We start from the raw sequence: 16,016 nt of genomic DNA, 5'->3' as shown, positions 1-16,016 counted from the left end.
GAAGGCGCTGTGGGTCTCCTGGATCTCCATCGTGGTCACCCTCATCCTCGCCGTGGCGGCCTTCAGTGAGTCACCCAAACCGAGCGAGTCATCTTGGAAGCTTCCTCAGGTTCCAATGAGAGGGTGAATGCTGTTCGCGGACCTGTCATTGACAGTTTAAGCTCCGCCTCTGGTCCGCTGTGATTGGCTCCGACTGCCGACCGCATGCGCAGGATAGGGGGTGCATGATTATTATTATGAATGAATGAAAAAAGAATATATAAACATTTATGAGCATATTTTTCCTCTTTTTTTTACACTTTTAGCGGTGTTGTTAATGTTTATTTGCCATTTCGTATGGAGTGGCGATGGCTGCCTTTGACTTGATTTACTCAGATTTGCAAGCTGCTCTTGGTCGCCGTAGGGTGGGCGTTTAGAGAAGCTCTTCTTCCTCAATTACTGTGTAATAAGCATGCATTTTGCGGTAAATCTCACATCTGCAAGTCTTTCTCGTGAGGGAGGGTGGGCATTGTGAAAGAGAGAAGCAACCCGCGTCATGAGGGCGTCGGTGGCGTGGAGAGAGCATGAAACGGGTCGTCATCCCCCCCCCAAATCTCCTGCGTCATATCCAAGTATTCAAGTCACGGCGTGTCTGAGCATGCTCTGGCTCATCACACACAGATGGGTTCAAAGACTCTCGGCGGCGTGGGGCCATTGTATGCGCCGCTTTCATTTCCCTTTATATATTTATATTATATATATATTGCTAAATATAGTGATTTTTTTTTTTTACTCTACTGAAAACGTCCACGCCATTAAATATCCTGCAATCGTGATAGCCGTCCATTATACACACAGATGTGTTTTTGTGTATTATACGCTTATAAATGTGTAATTAATGCTTTTTTTTTTTTTTTGTTATATTCTGCTTTTCGAAGATTGCAGTCATCACAATTAATTAGGATGTTAATTAATAGGATAGTCACACCAAAGCGACGTATTTTTTTTAAATTGTCTCTCTGCTGTAATTAATCATTTATTAATGCCCTTCGCAGCCCCAGTGTGAATGTAACGGCGGCTTGATGAGACAGTCGAATGAGTGTGTGTGTGTGTGTGTGTGTGTGTAATATGATGACTGCGGCCCCAGCTCTCCCCCAACTCTCACGGCGAGGAGGAAGTTAAGTCTGCACCATGGAAGCAGGGGTGGGGAGGGGGGTGATCTTGACAACATCCATGTCCACTCTTGAGGTTATACCAGTTTGTATCTAGGGGTCAAGGGTCAAAGGTCAAGGTTGACTTCACTAATCATGTCTCAGACGTACCCCAGATTTCTGCTCGCTCTGCTGCATCCGACAGACGGCAAGCACTCGGCCAGTCAAGTCAAACTCAGTGGGCAAAACGTGTGTGTGAGTGTGTGTTCTCGCTCAGCATTTAAACCTCATCCTCCTCAAACATCCTTAAACTCAAAATATTTCCTTTTGTCAAGACAATATTAGAAAAGGGCAGTGAAGCAAGACTGGTCATTGTAATGGTTAACACTAAGTTAATAACAAAATGTAATTACAATGAAATAAGACAATCTTATTACAATGTAATAAGACATTGTTATTACAATGTAATGACAATGCAATTAGCCACGGATTTTTATTCATATTCTCATTGTAAACAGAAGCACGTGTGACCTTGAAGCCAGACTTGCCATTGTAATGACAATGTGATAACATGATGAAATAGGAGGCTCATTTTAGCTGTCATTGTGGCATTGAAGTGCGACCTTTGGCAGTGTGGATATAATAAGTTCGAGCAAGTTGACGCAGGTCCAGCTTACACCTTGTGGGGGATCGGGTCCCCTCCCCAACCCCGCCCCCGTGACCCTGTGCGCAGGCCGAGCGCTATAGATAATCAATGATCGCGGAAAATGTATTAGCTCCAAATCTATAATCGGTCAATTATAGATAAATGTATAAAGACACCAGAGTAATGGGATGAAAGGAAAATCTCACACACAAGCGCACGAGGATCTTTGTTTTTTTACGTGCCGTGCACGATGACCTGGCAGGGATTCACGGCGTGAATGGAGGGCTTTGTTGGAGAAAATCGGACGCGACGCTCTCCGTTGGGGAGGACAGCAGTGAGTGACGCTCTGGCACGCCCGGTGGCCGCGGCGTGAAATCAATCCGAAGCGTCCACGTCGCCGCTGAGGGAAGGTGGGGAAGGAAATAAATCCATAGGTCCTCCAGCACTAATGGAAGCGGTTCAAATCGGCCGCCGCCGTTCCAGATCGGGTTCTCAAATGTATTTTTGATTTCACTGATAGATTTTTTTTTTGGCGGGATTTAACTGCAAATTAGCTGGAAATGACTTGGACTTTGATTTGTTGCGTGCTTTAAATCAAAGTGTGTGTGTGAATTGGGTGCAACGAGAACAAAGTGACGTCGGATGTAGTCATATCCTCTGTCCGATCCGCCCTCTTCTTCGGTTCCACATGTTCTCCTCGGGAACCTCAGCACATACCTGCACGGCGGCGTAGTGGTAGCTAGCTAAAAAGCTAATGGCCCAAGCTAGGCAACGCGACGAGCCCCGATGGGTTCATCCCCAAAGCTGGGGGAGTGGACCAATGCGGAGAAACGTTCTCGGCTACACGCCACGGGACATGACCCGGTAAAGAAAATCTCTCTCTTGTTTCTGCAGCGCATCTGCAATTAATTATAGTCAACCCAGATACGACCAACGGGGTTTATGAATAAACTGTCGCTTTATGGAAAGATGAAAACAAACACCCGGAAGGCGGAGGGGGCGGGGGGTTGTGGAAGATAGGGTGCGAAAGTCCGCCCTCCCTAGTCCTCCGGAGATGCTGCGCCACCGCCGGTGCCCGATTCCAAGCATCCTGTTTTGGACTTTTGGGTAGTCAGTGAACACCTCGTCATGGGATAAAGGTTCCCGTTTTGTCATGTTTTTGAGTTGAAATAATCCTCCTTGCCGGATTCGTTCCCCTCCTTCTCCTGAACGGGGTCAGTCGGGGTGGGCGGGGCCCGACTCCTGGAAATGTCTCGGGTAATTGATTGCTGGTCCGAAACAGCATGTGGCTGCCATTGTTTCTTCCTTATGAGTGTCTGTGTTTGTCACAGAAAGCTCTCCAAACACTTCCCGAATGTTAGATGATTTAGGTTTGGAACAGATTTTTATTTTTTGCATGCTCCCAAAGTACTCCAGATTTCTTCCAAGGGACAGGTATTGGAGTTTCAGATGTCTAGGTTTTTTAGCACGCTAACTTCCTGATCTGTTTGTCGGAATTTTTTGGTCCCTGTGGAACGATTCCGTTATTGGCTGCTGTGATGCTTGCTTTTGTTTCGTTGCCTCTCCTTGCCGCCGCTGGTTCACAGAAGGGCTTATCTTTGACTTCCAGGTTGAACTTGCCTCCCCTTGTTGTCTCCTCATTGGACATCGGTGGAGGTGGACAGCTTAAAGCGACTGCCACCTCCATGGCATCCGGGAGGTCTGCCAGTGAAGATTTGACTATCCATAAATCCCAGGCCGTCTGCGAAAAGCCCCGCCCTCTGCCTGTCCCCCGACCAACAGACGCAAGGCTTCTTAAAATTCCCAACATAATCCTTCATCTCAGACGTAGCACCTTTCTCCACCATCCTCCTCTGTGGCCGCTGGCTGTATGCTCTTATTTATGCACCTGTCCGGTACTAAGATGAGGGAATATTCACATAACTGCTAAAGTCAGCCCTACAGCCTCATGGCAAGAAGGTCCCTGGCTAGATCCCGTGTGGAGTTGTATCTTCTTTCCGTGTCTGCGAGAGTCTCCTGTGGCTTCTGCCCAAAGCCCAAGGCTGACCGGAGACCCTAAATTGCCCAGATGTGCAAATAAGATGGTAGATAGTTGTATGCCTCTATATGTGGCCCTATGATTGACTTTCGACCAATGACAGCTCGGATAAGCTCTGTCACCCCCGTGACCCTGAGCGCTATATAAGCGTTCTAGATAATGAATGACTGAATTAACAAAATCACAGCGGAAATGACTGACTTTCTTTCCAAAGGGCAATCGAAAACATGAATATGTCATGTGTCAGGGTGACGCCCTTTGCACCTTCTCTTCCTCTTAGGCTTCATGCATGTGCAACGTTTAATGCTCATAGAGGCAGAGTTTATTTCCTGCGGTATCCTGTACGTTTTCTGGGAGCTGGTGAATACGTGACAGCAAACAGAGCGGTACCATTGGAAGTCGTTGGGGGCAGCGTTGGACGGTATACACAAAAGCGACGGACGAAAGAAGAAGAGGAAGACTAATGGGGTCGGTGTAACTGCGCTGCCTCTTTTTGCGGCCGCTATGTTTGTTTTGTTTGGAAAGGGAATGCTGAACTGCCCTCTGGTGGATGTATTGCTTGGCAACCATGGTGGTGTTTGACATTGTGAAGTGGCCTAATGGTACTTTGGCAGACGCTTCCCATCGCCATGTCATAACATGTTAGCCAAAAGGTCCCGGACATCTGCTGTGTCTGCTCGACTTTTCCAAAATTGCGGGTGCGGTTGACATCTTTACACCGTGTTCTTGAAATACTACTAGTTCTATGTGGGAAGTCCTGCGTCAGTCCCAAGTCCCAGTCGTCAGCTGTTAATCATTTAGCCCACCCTCACTAAGCCGCAAGAAGAATGTCATTGAAATGTTCCTCAGCTGAAATATGTCGAGCGAGCCGGGGTGCATTTGAATCCACGGTGCGTTGGTTGACTCCCGGGTATGTCTGGGGAGGAAACGAGCCCCGATGATGAATCTCAGAAGGGACGGTCTCCACGGCGGTCTGGGGATCAGCTGTATCAGCAGGCCAGTCATCACAGCTAATGCTACCCTCCTCCTCCATCTCCCCCTCCTCCTCCTCTCCACTCGCTCACCTACCCCTACCTGCAACCCACGCCGGAGCCATAAACGCGATCATTTATTCATTTCCTTCCCCCTTTTTGCCTCGAGACTACTTTTGCTGTTAAATACCAAGGTGCCGTCGGAGGGAGGAAGACCTCAGGTTCGGGCTGTCTGACGAAGACGGAGGGATGGAAAACACACTGTGGTTTTATTGCCTTTCGTTTTTCTCTCTACTTGTTACCCCAGACCTTCAGCACTTTGCCGCTTCACCTGGTGGAGTTGTACTTCTGCTTGGGTTCCCTGTCTTTCTCCCAGAGTCCAAAAACATTCATTTGTTCATTATGGAGGTCCAACATTTTGAGTTGCTACCTACCCAGCACCACCCACCCTTTGGTTTAATTTGGGACCCGTCTCAGCAGGGAGATTCCTACTTTGATGAATCTAAAACAAAGCATACTTTCCGCGTCTGTCTTTATCCAATCAATAATCAATATTAGTGGTATTTCCTGATTGTACTATTAAAGTATTTGCGAATCCACGTGGAAATCACAACGTGAATCGTCGGATGCAGATTCCTACAAACCAGGTTCGAAACGGATATTAGCACCGATGCGGCGTTCAATTGTGTCCTCATTGTTTGCTCCACATGATGTGACCCCCACCCTCCACACACACACACACACACACACACACACACTGGACGCGGACAATGTACAATGGCATGGCAGAATGGACTTTCTGACTGTCCGCTTACCGGTATGTTAATCAATAACGGGGGTGGTTGGGTACTGTGTGTATGTGTGTGTGTATGTGTGTGTGTATGTGTGTGTGTATGTATGTGTGTGTGTGTGTGTGTGTGTGTGTGTGTGTGTGTAGGGGGAGGTCTTACTCTCATTCTCTGCCGGAGAACACAATGCTGCCTTTTCATAGAAAAAAAAAAAATCCCCTGATTGGACAGCGTGTGCATAAAAACTGTAGAAATGACATTTCTTGCCAATTACAGGAGGAGGGGCACATGGATCGTACCATCTCTACAGCAAGGGGTTGTTGGCAGGAGCGTGCTGATTTTGTGTCTGTGTGTGTGCGTGCCAGCATGCATGTGTGTGTGTGTGTGTGTGTAAATATCGATTTCGGATGAGGATAACCTCAGTCCATTGATCTAAATTATAACTCATTTCTGTAAGAAGGTTCCCAGTTTGATTGCGACTGCGTTCCTCCTGTGTGAGCTCTCCATGTTCTCTCCAAACCTTCACAACATCCACTCAAGTGAAGAACACTCTCCTGGAAGCAGGTGTATCAGTATCGAAGTCTACCATAAAGAGAAGACTTCATTAGAGTAAATACAAAGAATTCAGCACAAGGTGCAAACCATTAACCAGACGCAAAAATAGAAAGTGCCAGAAGTGACTTTGCCAAAAAAACACCTGAAGAAGCCATCCAAGTTCTGGAACAGCATTCCTTGGACAGATGAGACTAACCTGTACCAGAATGACGGGAAGAAGAAAGTTTGGAGAAAAATTGGAACAGCTCATGATCCAAATCTTCTGTAAAGCATGGTGGAGGCAGTGTGATGATGTGAGCGTGCACGGCTTGTGATGGCACCGGATCTCTTGTGTTTATTGATGATGTGACAAAAGACAGAAGCAACCGGATGAATTGTGAAGCGTATAGAGATTTACTTTCTGCTCCGATTCAGCCAAATGCAGCAAATTTGATTGGACGGCGCTTCAGAGTCCAGATGGACAATGATCCAAAATATACCGCAAAAGAAACCCAGGAGTTTTTTAAAGCAAAGAAATGATCTCAACCCAATTGAGCATGAGTTTCACTTGCTAGGGACAAAATTTAAGGCAGAAATACCCAAAAACAAGCAACAACAGAAGACTGCTGCAGTAAAGGCCTAGCAAAGCATCACAAAAGAGGAAAACCCAGCGTTTGGTGACGTCCATGGATTCCAGACTTCAGGCAGTCAAAGGATTCTCAACAAAATATTGAAAAGTAGCATTTCGCTTTGGGTTATGTTTATTTGTCCGGTTACTTTTGAGCTGCTGAAATGAGGAGAGTTTCTATAAAAACAGCTACAATTCCTTCATGTTTAATCATATAGTTTTGTTCAACCCCTTGAATTAAACCTTAAAGTCTGCACTTCAATTCCGTCACAGTTATTTCATTTCAAATCCAATATGGTGGCACGCAGAGCCCAGATCATGAAGATTGTGTCCCTGTCCAAATATTTCTGAGTCTAACTGAATATATATATATAATGAGTTTTTACCCTTTTCATATGATGAAGAAGAATCCCTGATGCGATTCTGTGAAATGTCACGCTCTTTGAGGCGGCAGCACTCACTCTGTTTATTTGTTTACCGGTTCCTCTAGCAGATTGGCAGGTGTGTGTGTGTGTGTGTGCGCGCGCGAGCGTGCGTGTGCATGAGTGAATGTATTTTACTCCTGGCCCTTCTGTTCTTCAGGACCAAGAAATCTTTATAAGGCTGAGAATGAATTCTGCGGTTACAAATCACCTTCCTGATATTCGGCCATTTTTCTCCCCCAAAGTGTGCCGGTGTCATTTCCAGGTGTGTGTGTGTGTGTGTGTGTGTGTGTATGTGTGTGTCAGGAAAAAGCCAGTAATAAGGCACATTTGCATCGTATATGTCAGATTATTGTACCAGAACCCCATTTAGAGTAAAATATATGTATACCATTTAAAATGAAATCATTTCTATATTAAATCACAGCCCAAGCGCAAAGCACAAACTCATTTAAGTCAGCAAACAGCTTTATAAATGAGAAATTTATTTTTTATGAGAGGTATAAATCATGTAAAACTTGCAAGGGTAAATCTGCAGTGGTCTGTGGCACCGGGCCGAAGGAGCGATAGTATATTACAATATTCATTAAGGGTTATTTTCGAAAATCTAATCAGTGTTGAAGAAAACAATGCGGATAGAAGTTGTTGGTTTATTTATGGTAGATTGGAGACCCTCAAATATCCAGACGTGTGAATGAGAGGATGAATAGACGTGTGCGATTATATGATGAGTGAATGAGATTGCATGTCTTCATATGACATGTGAATGACAGAGTGAATGGTTTTAAGGCGCTATAATTCAGCAGTCCCCAACCTTTTTGGCACCACGGACTGGTTTCATGTCAGACAATATTTCTTGCCGGCCTTTTAAGATGTGGCGGATAAATACGACAAAATGAAACGATATAACCAACACAAAAACTTTGTAAACATAATAATAAACTGTGTACTTTATCAGCAGCGTCCTCCTGACATGTCCTGACATAACAAGAGTAACATCCTCTCCGTCCCCTAACGCTCTCTGGTCACTATGGCAACATGCCTTCAAAATAAGAAACACCACAAAACAAATATAAAGTATATGAAAAATATAACTCACCATAGTGCTAAATCAATAAGAGTCCTGAGCTTATTTCTCTGCAAGGAGCCGGTCCCATTTAGGGGTAATGGGAGACAACGACACCCAAAGCTTCTGTCCTTGTTCCAGCTTTTTTCTTTCAAAATACTCCAAAGGCTTGTTTTTTAATGCTGTGTGTGCTCGGTTTCCAGGTGGCGAAGCAGTTTTTATGGCTTCGTTGCCTCATCGGAGAGCCGGTCGCCGCATATTACGCAGAGCGGGCTCGCGGCGTGGGAATCACCTGTTGCCATAAATGTGTATTTTAAGGAGGTCTCTTGGTATTTTCTGTTAAATGCAGCTTTCTTTTTCTTAGTGGTAAGAGGCTCTTCTTCTGTCTCCTCACTGGGCACTTTTCCCCTTTGCGAAGAAACTTTCCAAAGATGTCTGTTTTTTACTCATTTTGCTAGCGTCTTCTTCTCCTTCGGGCTTTTCCCTTCAGGGGCCGCCTCAGTGAATCAACCTTTTCCGTCTAACACGATTCTCTGTATCCTCCTCTCTCACACCAGCTACCTTCATATCCTCTCTGACTACATCCATAAATCTTCTTTTTGATCTTCCTCTAGACCTCCTGCCTGGCAGCTCCAATTCCAGCATCTGTCTACCGATATATGCTTGTGGAGTTAATATTAGCGTCGTCGTATCACGTGACCGACGGATGTAACAGAGAGAATTTGGTCGTTTTTCAAAATTAACATTGTTCAGATTCGGATCAAAAATAAACATAAATAATGTAAAATATTTATTCTTTCTGTGTGGCCCAAACAACCCGGGGACTGGTACCGCTCTGTGGCTCAGGGATTGGTGACAGTTGCTCTTTATGATGTGTGAGTGAGAGGGCTAATGGTTTTATGCCTCTGTAATGCTTCACTTTGTTTGTTTTACTTTTCTCCGTAAAAGTCCATTCACTGCGGGGTTTCACTTCCTGTTTACTTCCTGTTTCACAACCATCCCCGCTCCAGCCGGCTATTACTTATTCTAATCATGAATTCTTCCACGGGGACGTTTCATCCATGTTGCTGCTCCCTCTGTCTGCGGGGGAACGACAGGCGGCCTCCTCGCGCCTCCTTTTCATCAGCCGGCGCCGCTCGGCTATTTTTACTCCCTTGCCGATGAGCTGGGGAGGCGAGAATAGTGAAGGGGGAGGAAGCCGCGACCCGCCGTGCGTCACTAGATTCACGGTAGGCCGGTCCCACATGAGCTGATGCCCATGGTGCCCCCTGCTGGGCTGCGAATGTTTTTTCCTGATAGCGTTAGCAGCTATCATGCAGAAGAAGCTTTGTTTTTGGGTTTCCATCTCTTCCACGGTCTTACTTTCCGGGTCAGGAAGCCTGCCACATCGGCCCTTCAGCCTCGGCAGGAAGGCGGTTGTGGAGACCCTCGGTGGTCCTGCTGATTCGTTAATGGTGCCTGGGAGGAGGAACGTTTCAGATTGACTGAAATTTAGTTTAGATTTAGTTAATTCAAGATTCACATCTTGGTCATGTGACCAACAGCAACAACTAAGTGATACCGACGGTATCAGCAATTAATTATCTATAATACATATAATTCATTCATTCATTCATTCATCTAAAGTGCTTGTTCCACATTTGTGTTTGGGGCGCTGCTGAAGGCTATCTAAGCTGTGATTGGCTGAGAGACAGGGTTCACCCTGGATTAGTCATGGGACCACAGTTAGAGACATACTATTCACTCTCTCATTCACATGTCACACAGAGACATACAACATTCACTCTTTCATTGAAACTACTTTGCGTCATACCAGTTTTTCGGTTGTTTTTGGGTGGCATAGATTGGATGAATCCAAGTCTGGCGCCTCCTGCCTGCATCCAGAAGTGTCCTTGGGCAAAACCCAAGTTGCTCCTAGGAAGGTACAGGGAGGTGCACTGTATTTTGCTGTTGGGTAGTAAATCTACCGGTGGAGCCTTCGAGTTAGTGATCAGCTAACAGAACAAAACCTAATGGGCGGGTATTTTGGGGTGGGGATCAGGGGAGGGACTTTAGGTTGGAAGAAAAAAATAGGTGGAGGGGCAAGAAACGGCCAACTGAGGGGGGAGTAAGTCACATATGAGTTTTCAGCTAGCGCGGCTAGTTTGTGTGCAAATGATGCTACATTAGAGTGTCCCGGCAAGTGATTGGCTATCAGAGCAAAGTGTGATAAGTGTTTTTTTTGGGGGTGGGGGTTTTGGTAAGAAAGAAAACAATAGATGGAGGAGTAGTCAGCGGCTCACTGAAGGGGAACAAGGGAAGGGGGGAATTTTCTGCGAACACGGCTAATTTAGTAATGACCCGCAAACAGGGTTGCATTCAAAGAGAGTCCAAGCTAGCAATCGGCTGACCAAGCATAACAAATGGGTGCTTTTAACTGGGGGCTTTGTTAGAAAGAGACCGATAGAGGGAGGAGTTATTGGCGGCTCCCTGGTGGGAAAAAGGGAAGGGAAAAGTTGTCCACTAACACAGCTAATTTAGCAATGTTGCGCAAATTGGGTTGCACTTGAGAGTCCAAACTAGCAATCGGCTAATAGGTTGTGATTTAGGTTGCGGGCTTTGTTAGAAAGAAAAAAAATAGATGAATGAGTGGTTGACATTCTCATTGAGGGAAAAGTAGGTAAGAGATGAGTTTTCAGCTAATGCGGCTAGTTTAGCAATGTCATGCAAATGAAGTTTCGCTGTCGTGTCTGAGTTAGCGATTGACAATTGGTGGACAGAGTTTTCAAACAGGACTGCACTTGAGTGCCTGAGCAAGAAATTGGCTAACATTGCAAAATCCAACGGATGGGTTTTTGTGGGTGGTGCTAGTAGGAGGAGAGTGTGATGGCCCATGAAGAAGGAAAGTAGGGAAGAACAGAGTTTTCAGCTAATTGGGCTCGTTTAGCGGTTTCCCACAAACAGGGCGGCAGTGGCGTATACGAGCTAGTGAACGGCTAACATAACCAATCCAACAGGAAGGTGTCTTTGTGCCCCCCCCCCCCCCCCCCCGGCCTATCTCTCAGCCCTGTTCCAAAGGAGGACTTTTGTTGGATTTCTGTATCCGAAGGCGCCACTGTTCATCAACCGTCATCAGATTTGAATTCAAATTTGACCTTTTTTGATATTCTTATCGGAACGCGATCGGCGCGGACAAGGCCGAGTCTCATCTTCACCCATTCGTTCCAAGTTAGCGGCTCTTTCTGTCGGGTTCAGCAAAAAACCCCGGGGCGTGTTCTGTGGCTCTAGTCTCTGCGGAGGTGTGAGGCGCAGGAAGGTGCAGATAAACGCTCAGGGATTCCAGCGTTAGCATTAATCTGCAGTTTGCAGAAGTCTCAACATCGACTCAAACTATTTTTTTCTCCTTTTGTCTTCCGTTCCCCTCCTGAGCCGCCAGTAATCCCCTTCCCACTCGTCAGATGGCGGGAGCGTCACGGAAGGCAGACTGAGGTCGGCAAGCTTGAATCAAGATGGGTTTATTTTTAGACATAGCTGCAGGTGATGCTGTCAAGCAGTCGTCCTCAGGTATCTGTATCAAGGTACCTTCAGCCAACGGTTCATCCCACCCAGAACCGAACTCTTGAGGCGCTCCTTTGTGCACACGGCCATCAGACTGAACAACAGCATTCTGGACGGCACACAACTCAGACCATCCTGAGTGGACAGAGTTGGACCTGCGCTGCTTCCACAATCTCACTACCTCACCCATTCACGTCATGCCCTAACTCCGCTGTCTTTCTTATCCTTGTTTGTCCCAGCCCGCACACATCCTGCCTATGTCTGTTTATTTATTTTATTCATTGCTTGTCACTCTATTTATATTGTCGTTTAGCTCTGGTTGTGTATTTTTCACTCTCACTGCTCCTTTATGTTGCCCATCATTATCCCTGATATTGTTGCTTTTGTTGTTATTGTTGTCTGCTGTCTATTTATCTTCTGTCTATTTATCCGTGGATGTCTTGCTATCTTCTGTCTTTCTATTTCTATTTCTATTTCTATTCGTATTTATTTTACTTTTTTTTTTTTTTACATAACACTTACGCTGCTATGACAAAGGTATTTCCCCTATGGAGATCAATAAAGTTGATCTCATCTTATCATCAAAATAACGATTCATAACGATTAATCATTTAATTCTCATTCAGAATTAAATTAGATAGATAGATATTTAATTCATCCCTAAGGAATAATGCATTAGTTTCAAGATTCAAGATTCCAAGTGTTTGTTGTCACAGAAATGTGTTTCCCTGTACACTGAAATTCCTACTTTGCTGTCCACAGTGCATATGGATATGTGCTGATAGAAAGAATGTAAACGTTATTATAAATATGATTATAAATTTGATCATGAACGGTGCAATAGAACAGTGGCAGCATGATAAAGCTTTTGAGTGCAGCTTGGCGTGCAACTCATAGTGCAGTTTAAGTGGCAGTAGACTTTACATGTGCAAGAAGAATGAGTGTCAGCTGTTTAAGCGTGTGATGGCAGTCTTCTTCTTCTTCTTCTTTCGGCTTTTCCCGTCAGGGGTCGCCACAGCGAGTCAACTTTCTCCATCTAACCCTATTCTCTGTATCTTCCTCTCTCACTCCAACTACCTTCATATCCTCTCTCACTACGTCCATAAATCTTCTCTTTGGTCTTCCTCGAGACCTCCTGCCTGGCAGCTCCAATTCCAGCATCCGTCTACCAATATATTCACTATCTCTTCTCTGTACATGACCGAACCATCTCAGTCTGGCTTCTCTGACCTTCTCTCCAAAACATCGAGCATGTGCCGTCCCTCTGATAGACTCATTCCTGATCCTATCCATCCTGGTCACTCCCAAAGAGAACCTCAACATCTTCATCTCTGCAACCTCTAGTTCTGCCTGCTGTCTTTTGGTCATTGGAACAGTTTCTAGTCCATACATCATCTCTGGCCTCACCACTGTCTTGTACACCTTTCCTTTTATTCTGGCTGAAAGTCTTCTATCACATTGTACCCCTGACACTTTTCTCCACCCATTCCAACCTGCTTGGACCCGTCTCTTCACCTCTTTTCCGCACTCTCCGTTGCTCTGGACTGTTGACCCTAAGTACCTGAAATCCTCCACCTTCTTGATCTCCACTCCCTGTAGCCTCACCGCTCCACCCGAGTTCCTCTCATTCACACACATATATTCTGTCTTGCTGCGACTAACTTTCATTCCTCTCCTTTCCAGAGCATACCTCCACCTCTCTAGATTTTCCTCTACCTGTTGTCTGCTCTCACTACAGATCACAATGTCATCCGCAAACATCATGGTCCATGGGGATTCCTGTCTAACCTCATCTGTCAGCCTATCCATCACCATTGCGAACAAGAAGGGGCTCAGAGCTGATCCTTGATGGAGTCCCACCTCCACCTTGAACTTCTCTGTTACCCCTACAGCACACCGTACCAGTGTCTCACAGCTAGCATACATGTCCTGCACCAGTCTAACATACTTCTCTGCCACTCCAGACTTCCTCATACAATTCCAGAGCCCTTCTCTTGGCACCCTGTCATATGCTTTTTCTAAGTCTACAAAAACGCAATGCAACTCCCTCTGGCCTTCTCTGTACTTTTCTATTAGCATTCTCAACGCAAATACTGCATCTGTAGTACTCTTCCTAGGCATGAAGCCATACTGCTGTTCACAAATGCTGACTTCTGCTCTCAGTCAAGTTTCCACTACTCTTTCCCATAACTTCATTGTATGGCTCATCAACTTAATCCCTCTATAGTTGCCACAATTAAGCGTGTGATGGCAGTACAAGTTCTTTAATCGTGTATATACATTTCACACTCCTGCACCTTCGGCCGGAGGCTAGGAGTGTCAACAGTCCATGTTGGGGGTGGGTGTGGTCTCCTGTGGACTCTGTGATGGTATGTGGTCTGCTTGGAGGGAAGTGGGGTTCTGGTGATCTCTCTGCAGTCTTTACTACTCGCTGCAGACATCTGCAGCCAAACCTCCTCAGTCTCCTCTGGAAGTACAGCCACTCTTGAGCCCTCCTGACAGTCTACATGGTGTTGAGGGACCAGGTGAGGTCCTCGCTTATGAGGACACCCAGGTATTTAAAGCAGATCACCTTCTCAACAAGACTTTGGAGGAACAGTGGCTGATGAGGTCTCCTCTCCTTCCTCATGTCCACTATCATCTCCTTGGTCTTGTCCGTGTTGAGGGTGAGGTTGTTGTCCTCACACCACTTCACCAGACTGGTTTCGTGCCTGTGTTGCGTCCGATCACTGTGGTGTCATCTGTGAATTTCAGCGTGACGTTGTCCTCATGGGAGGCAACACAGTTGTGGGTGAACAGGGTATAGAGGACGAGCCTGAGGACACATCCCTGAGTATGATGAAGCTGGCTGAGATCATGTTACCTATCCTGACAGACTGGGGTCTGCTAGTCAGGAAGTCCAGGAGCCAGTAACAGAGGGTTGAGTGCAGGCCAAAGGTGGACATTTTGTGTGTGAGTTTGTGGTTCTGACCGAGTTGAATGCGGAAGCTGCATTCCACAAAGGGCATCCTGATATGGGAGTTTTTCTTTCCAAGGTAGGAAAGGGAAGTAGTGGAGGGTGGTGGCTATGGCAACTGAGGTGGACCCGTTTCGTCGGAATGCAAATTGCAGGGAGTCTAGGGTTTCCGGGATGTCGTTAGCTTATGCTGTTTAGCAAGTATTTAGCCATGCAGTGTTAGCCAAAGGGAGAGCATACAAGTTGAACTGCAAGGGCCCAACAATAGACCCCTGTTGAACCCCGGATCCATCGTCATGCAGAATCTGTTGATCCCAACAAGTCTGCTGTTGCTAATATGTTTCCTTGCATTCTTAGTTTTTAACAAGTCTTTTTTTCCCACAATGCTGAGCCTGTCAATGCACATTCACGAATGTATAAATTACCCTTATTTTTTCACTTGGTTCTATAAGATGCAGAGACCGCCCCCTCCACAAAGTGCAACTCCTGAAGAGCTTTGCGCCCTTGTCATCTGCCGCCCTTCACGGTTACCTGCGCTGCGCTGTGGAGGCGGCGGCAAACAGGAGGCGACGGCACAGAATCAAAATAAAAGGGAAGATTCCCCCGTTCGCCAACTCAAGCCTCATTCATTTTTCAGATGTAATGTTCGGGGGCAGCTGGAGGGGAACGTTCTCCTGCAGGCGCAGATCAGTGGACTGTGTCTATAAGACAGGTGAATGGTTGTATGTCGCTAAACGTGGCCCTGTGAGTGACTGGTGACCGACCAAGGGTTGATGAATGAATGAACACTCGCTGCTTTTAGGTTCCAGGTCACGACTTGCTTTGAAGATTGAAGAATGTGGATGAAATCAGAGCCGGGTGTTTGGAGGAAAAATCGAACCAATCCCCGTCACCCAGGAAACAGAATTTCATAGCAGCCCGTTTGTCACTTACAAGCCGGCAGTGCTGAGTCATATCCCCTGTCTCCCTCTCTGATAATCAAATACGCCGGCAATACCGCGGCAACTTTTTGTCCCGCTGCCAGTTCACCGTCCATCCCCGTACAAGCTGAAACCGCAGCGCAGGTGTCATTTTTCCTGCCAGGGCGGCAAGCAGGTCCTTTTCTTTAGCAATCTATTGTTTCCTCAGTGATCGGTCAAAGATGGCTGATATCAACCCCTATAGGAACCCCTGTAGGAAGTTTTTGCAGGAACGTTTTCATGAACAAGACTATTTTTTGGTGCATTGGAACAGCAGAGGAATTAGCAACTAGGACCTAGAACCATTGTAGATCCTACTTTTAAGTCGGGTCTTGTTTGGG

At 46.1% G+C, this 16,016-nt stretch overlaps 1 protein-coding gene across 1 annotated transcript in view; it reads left to right on the top strand.

Annotated features, from left to right (window-relative positions):
- Positions 1-16,016, top strand: part of LOC147234698 (transmembrane protein 163a-like) — a 32,938-nt gene that overhangs the window by 5,112 nt on the left and 11,810 nt on the right. The window contains exon 2 of the mRNA XM_086145318.1: positions 1-65. This exon is cut by the window's left edge and continues 55 nt beyond it. Within this exon, the coding sequence (XP_086001444.1) occupies positions 1-65 (65 nt within the window). The remainder of the gene's footprint in view (positions 66-16,016) is intronic.

The sequence above is a fragment of the Fistularia commersonii genome, chromosome 4, assembly GCF_037954325.1.
Source record: "Fistularia commersonii isolate RoL2024-O1a breed Wild chromosome 4, RoL_Fcom_v1.0, whole genome shotgun sequence".
Lineage (NCBI taxonomy): Eukaryota > Metazoa > Chordata > Actinopteri > Syngnathiformes > Fistulariidae > Fistularia > Fistularia commersonii.
This window is presented reverse-complemented; position numbering and strand designations above follow the sequence as displayed.